General features: G+C 29.1%; 1 protein-coding gene across 1 annotated transcript; it reads left to right on the top strand.

Annotated features, from left to right (window-relative positions):
- Positions 1-6621: 6621 nt before the first annotated feature.
- On the top strand, positions 6622-6970 carry LOC123202252 (non-specific lipid-transfer protein-like). The gene is given in 3 exon segments (XM_044618074.1): positions 6622-6652; positions 6739-6885; positions 6888-6970. Coding segments are annotated over 3 exon segments (261 nt in total).

Genomic DNA, 6970 nt, shown 5'->3' with positions numbered 1-6970 from the left:
ACGTGTTTAATTTTCTCTTCCCTTAAACTTATATTTTGTGTTATGTTCTTTTGATTGTATTGATTATTTGAAATATTCTTGTTATTCTCATAAATTATATTAAAAATAATTAACATTTATTGATTTGAATAAATTGATTTAATTCTCTAATTTGGTAAAGGTTGTTTTAAATTGTCTAATTTAGCCCCCCTCTTAGGTCATTCGATCCTTCATACATTTTATTCATTCAATTTTTGTATTAATTTTTGTATGTTTTGTTTTTATATTAATAAAAAAATAAATTCAAAAAATAATTATTTAAATTTACTAATATAAATTTTCTTCCAAATTAATACATCCGAAGATTATAAATTATAAGTCGATTCTTCAAATCACATTTTATTTATATTTTCAAATGATATAAAATTATTTTTTATTTTTAATTGTCATATCTAATTAAAAGAAACTCTATATTTTATTAATGCCACTAGGTGGACTTACTTTCTCTAACTACGTCTTCGTAGTTTTTCCTACATTTGAGTAGAGGCAACTATATTTTATACATTTCACCAGCAAGAAAACCAAATAACTCACATGCATGACCTTCATGCAGTGTCACTTGTAATTTTTGTTATACTTATTACTGTCACCAGTCTCTTAATGTCTATTAATAACATAATTTCTTTTTTATTTTTCTAATTTTGTTAATTATTATTTTTCTTTAAAATATTTTTATAATGAAAACACTTAATCTACTTTAAACGGAAAAGGTGTGCAAGTGATTAGGACGACTTCATCTTTGTAGATTCAATTAATTAGAAATTAGTACACTGTAAACACTGTAAGATAGACCTTACATAATCTCTATTACAGTTTTTATATTGCACCCATTTCTGATCAATTGATTCTACAAAAGTGAAGTCATATCAATCGTTTGAACACTTTTTTTCATTTAAAACATATTAAGTATTTTTATTATTAAAATATTTTAAAGAAAAATAATAATTAACAAAATTGTAAAAGCAAGATAGAAACTAAATTGTTAATAAACATTAATAAAATAGTGACAATAGTAGGTATAGAAAAGTGCAAAAGATATTTTCAGACGATCATCCAAGTGAGTTATTCAGTTCTTCTTGGTGGTTGGTTGAACGTATGAAAAATAGTTGTCTCAGCTTAAATATCGAGTAAGTCAAGAAGACATAACTAGAGAAAGCAAGTCTATTGAGGTGCCACCAATAAAACAAAAAGTTTTCTTTAATTAGATACAACAATTAGTAAGAGAAAATGATTTTATATCATTTGAAAATATAAATAAAATATGATTTAGATGACCGACTTGGAATTTAAAATTCTCAATTGTATTAATTTGAAAGAAAATTTATATCAATAAATTTAAATAATTTTTTTATTTATTTTTAATTAATATAAAAATGGGTCAGCCTACTTAGGGTTTGACATAGCACGGCACTATATACGTAATATTGTGTCATGAGCCTTCTTGTCTTTGCAGGTCAATCTGGCCTAAAGGCCCCAATGACTATGTGGGCCTTAGGCTCGACACGATGGATAGACCCAATGGGCTACATTGAAGCCACTTGGCACGGTCCACCGCCATCTCTACTCTCAATTTTAGTACTTAGCAAAAGTAATGTATGATGATATTTACAGCAAAATAAGAGAAACAAACATCCAACGAAGAAGTCAAAATGAGTAGCAAAATATAGTAGTGTGAGCTGTAAAAAGTTAGCTTAATATAAATTGCTTAAAAGTTGTGTTACTTGTTGTCTCGAAGTTGTACAGTTGACCCTTCATATAGACTTGAGGTTAGGACAGGACAGCATTCAACTGAAATATCTAAATACATGCCCCAAAATATCTTGGAATTCTATAGACATTCTACTATACAAGATTTTGTCAAGCTCTGGAAATATCTAAGAATGTTGGAGCATTCCTAATTGTCGAGCAAAATATCCAACCCCATACTTTATTAATATAATAATATCCCTATTTTAAAATAATTTTAATTCTAATAAAAATACAATAAATGGGACAATACTTTACTTATCAAAAATACAATAATTTTAATTTTTTTACCCCTATAAATGGAACAATACTTTTAAATACATTCATATTTTATCTTTTTTTTTTAATTTTTTTTTAAATCTAAATGATAAACCCGAACTCTAAATCTTCCAAATCATTGAAAACAGTTTTTTATTTAAAATATTTCTTTTGTTTCATGCAAATATATTACAAAATTGATAGAGAAATTAATTATATAGTATGATCAATCTATATTTGAAAAAGAAAAAGAAAGTTTTGAATTTGAAATTGGAAAAAGGGGTTTTCACAAAAACTCTAATTGAGAAATTGGGCGACGTTAAGAGTAACATTTGGAAAAAAAAATGCATAAGCGAAAGATAGAAAGTATAAAAATGACACTTTCCCATCCATTGTCAAGTTATTTTCCAAAATGACACTATAAAATATGGTGAAAAAGAAGAAGAAATAAAGCAAAAAATTATTGATAACAAAAATAAAAATAAAAATAATTATTATTAAAATTTAAAACTAAAGAGAAAAATTACCTATCTGCTTTTCATAGTTAAAGGGGCCTAAAATTCTCCTCCCCTGTTTTGCCATTCCATAATTGCAGGCCAGTCCTTTGGGCCGAGAAGCCATGTTTCACTTGTCCTGTTAGTCCAATGTCTTAGGCCCTAGGCTGGAAACCATATATGTTCATTAAAACCTTTTCATTTCTTAGGCCATTGTCTTGTAAATAATGAGCACAAATGATAATAGGTTATAATGTAATTCAATAATTTTAAATTAAAAATAAAATAATATTTAATTATACGATAATATATCAATATTTGTACTCAAATTTGTATTCAATATTTGTACATAAAGGTGTACATTGAGCCACGCTAGACTCAATTAATGTCAAGCTAAGCGCGAGCTTCACATAGGTCACTTTAATAAGCTTATGGCTCGACTCTAATAAAATATTAATAAATTCTGAAAGTTTTATATTTTTTACTTATACTTTTGAAATCTTATTTTTTAACTTTAAATTTTAAATATGAAGTAATTAAAAAATATAAAGTCATGAGGTTTAAATAATTTGTTGAAAGTTGAAAGGTTTAAATAATTTTTGGAGCCAAGCACAAATCAACTATTCATATCTCGCATTCAAGGTCAGTCTTAACTTATGCATTGAATAGATAAAAATAAGGTAAACCTAATTACTTAAATTGACTTTGTAAGATATTAATAAAATAACAAACTCCTTTATTCATTCGATTGCAATAATAATGAAATTGAGATGGACGATCCCTAAGTTTTCCTTTATGTGTTGGGTTTTATTCAATTTCCAATCAAATACCCACCTATGGTATAAGTGAATCCAATTTGAGTTGACTCAATTTGAATAAGTCGATTTTAAGTTGAAATTTCATTTCAACATCTTGGATAGAGATTGACTTGTTCATCTATTTGATGATATTATTCACTCAATTAATAATCCTGTAGTAATATTATACAGTAACTCGAACAATTTGAGTAAAAACTAAATATTATGGATTCAATCTAAGCTCAAATGACCTTAGACTCGGCTTAATTCTAAAAAATGAAACAATCTTGAGTTTGGATACCAATTCTAAAAAACGACCAGGTGGATGAGCCATGGTGAAAATGTCAGCAACTTGATTGTGGAGGGAACAAACTATAGTGTCACGGTACCTTGTCGATTATGGTGTCAAATGAAATGACAATCAGCCTTAATGTGTTTAACGTTCTCATGAAAGACATCATTGTGGGCAATTTTAATTGCACTTTGGCTGTCACAATAAAAAGCAATGGAACGAGTGTGAACAACACCTATAACACCCGCAAGTACGTACAAAGTTATTTTTGTCTTTTGGCTCTTATTTGTGATTGATTATATTTATTTAATATTGTGTATGTAAATTTGGGGATGCACGGTCGTGAGAGAAGGCCATACACCCGTGTATGTGATGGCAAGGGTAAAATAGTCTTTTTCATGTGATGCATAAAAATTGGTTAAGTATGAGAGACATACACGCTCATTTATATTGGTGTACACATCCGTGTATAGTCAACACGTTTAAATTTTGAATAAGGAGTAATTTCATAATGATTTTAGAAACTGTTATCAATTGGTAACAATATACATGCCCATGTATAAAAGGTATATAACCGTGTATCGTGATTTTCAGTTAAAAATAAAAAGGATGAAAATGCATTTGGCCAAGGATTCGTTATCATCTTTCACAAAAAGTACAAAAAGACTTGAGAGATTTTGAGAGCCTTGAAGCCAGGAGACGCATAGGAGTCGTTGAAAATCCACCTTGCCAGATGAAGGCTTGATTTTGGACTACGAAGGAAAGGTAAGTACGATGTCAACTCCTCTTAATTGTGTTTTCAGATGAATGATAATTGATTTTGGAATTATTATGAGAATTTTGGTGTTGCAAACTATATCAAGTAATTGTATAGTAAGATAATGGAATCATACTATTGTAAGAAAGGGGGGATCGTTCGCCAATGATTTGATGTGAGTATAATATTTTCCAAAGGCCAAAGACGATATAGAAAGTGATGTCATTATAATAAAAACTATAATTTACAATTTCATTTTGAGAAAATCATGAGAAATAGTTACAACTATCAAGAGTTACTTCTTTCATTCTTTAGACATAAAATCTTTCGTCCACACTATGGTATGGATTGGGTAAATGACTTTGAATATGGAAGAAAAAGAAGAATTTTATTTTTTATAATTATATTTATGTCTAAAATTGAAGATTATTCCAAAGACGGAGATGAGAAGTTGGTTAAATTTGATTTAAATGGACAAAAAAACATATAAATATATTATTGAACATTAATTTAAGGGTTCTTTTTACAATATAAAATGTAAAAAATTGATTCAGATATTTTTCATTAAGATACAATGAGAAAATATCATTGTATATATATATATATATATATATATACACATAAAATGAATCATATTTGAAATTGTAATGGATCTCTCTATTAATTAATTTTATTTTTCTTTAAGTTTGGAAGGCCTTAAATATTTTATATATTTACATCAATAATCAAATATTGATGGGAAAATGCTAGAAAGGGAAACATTTTTATCTTTTTAGAGAAGAATGTTGTTGGGTTATTATATTTCTAAAAGATCATGAGCTTCTTTAAATAATATTATTTTTTATATTTATTTTTTATGGTGTTTTAATTCTTAGTATAACATGATGTTATACTAGCAATTTTCAAATATTTATTATTGATGTAAAAAAAAAAAAAAAGGTTCGTTTATATTTTATTAAGCTGTTGATTTTTATATATCTGTGAACATAAAGAAAACACAAAAATTTTAAATGTATCACAGATGTTATAACATTCTCCACCTCTTGAATAATTCGAGTGTGACAAAATCGTATTTACTATATTTTCTCAAAATAATTAGATACCATATAATAAGATTAACAATTTGACTTTTTAAATCGGGTTTCTAGTTTGACTCTCTCCAAACAAAATAACAAAAAAGAGGATATTATAAGAACGGTTAAAATTCTCTGAAATCAAAAATGAGAATAAACATATCTCTTAAACTCTTAAATATTAAATTATTTTTAAAATTTTTAAATTATTATAAATATATTTTGACATATAATACATCTTTTATTTTTTTTTCAATAACGATGTGGAGGGAAATTTTCTTCCCGAGAATCTGAAGGGAAAAATGAGAAATTATTTTCCACAAAGGGGAGACAAATTTTCCATCTTTCCTATTTTAAGACGAGATTGGGATGATGAAAAATCTCCATTACAAGAACAAGGATTAGATCTCAGACCGCCCCAATGTCATCCCTATAATAATTTATTATTATAGAGGGGCGTCGGGCATGAGATTACCAAACAAATTTGTATGCATGGACCATAAATTTGGCCTGGGTATTATCTCTCTGCAACAAAATTAATTACTTACTATATTCTACTGCTTCCTTGTCTCTTTAAAAACTCAATTTGCATAAGCCTGATCAGTTTGCAAAGCTCAAAGAAATCCTCAAATTCTAATTTGTTCACCCACCTTCGTGAATCCAAAAGCACATGGGCTGTTTTAAATTAGTGGATTCGAACTAAGTTGACTCAAATTATAAATTTATATTCATTTCAAACAAGTTGAAGTTCTAATTCAACTGAATTTACTAATATTTTTTATTGATTTTTCACTCTTCAATGACTCATGGAGTACTCTAATATCAGTATTTATCATTTAAGTTGACTCAAACTTAAACTCAGAGCCCACCATTTCGGATTTAAATTGAACTCTGCTTAGAGCTGCAATCAAAACTAGCTATATTATACCCCCCGTTAAAATTTACAGAGAATCTGTCTTATTAAATACATTTCCTTGTTCCTGTGTAAACCCGATATGAAAACGAAAGCATTAAAGTAATCCAACTCCTAACTACACCCTAATTCCTTGCACACATCCCATAAGGAATATTTTCTATATAAACACCTTAAACTCTCACGATAATTCTCACGCTCATCTTCCAAACAAACTTCAATCTCTCTTATATTTTAATCAGATCTATTATCATGGCTAGCCCAATGGCTCTTCAGCTCGCTGGTTTGGTGGTCCTGTGCATGGTGGTTGGTGCACCCTTGCCCAATCCACCATCACTTGTGGTCAAGTGACAGCCAGCGTGGGTTCATAAATCGCCTACCTAAAAAAGGGCGGGGCTGTACCCCCGGCTTGCTGCAGTGGAATGAAGTCACTCAAGGTGGCGGCCAAGACCACAACTGACCGGCAGGCGGCCTGCCAATGCATTAAAAGCGCTGCGTCAAGCATCTCCGGCCTCGCTACGGTATTGCAGCTGGGCTTCCCGTCAAGTGTGGCGTCAAAATCCCTTACAAGATCAGCCCATCAACTGACTGTAGCACGTAA

This window comes from Mangifera indica, chromosome 18 (genome assembly GCF_011075055.1).
Source record: "Mangifera indica cultivar Alphonso chromosome 18, CATAS_Mindica_2.1, whole genome shotgun sequence".
Classification (NCBI taxonomy): domain Eukaryota; kingdom Viridiplantae; phylum Streptophyta; class Magnoliopsida; order Sapindales; family Anacardiaceae; genus Mangifera; species Mangifera indica.
The sequence above is the reverse complement of the archived record's forward strand: the minus strand, read 5'-3'. Positions and strand labels throughout refer to the sequence as shown.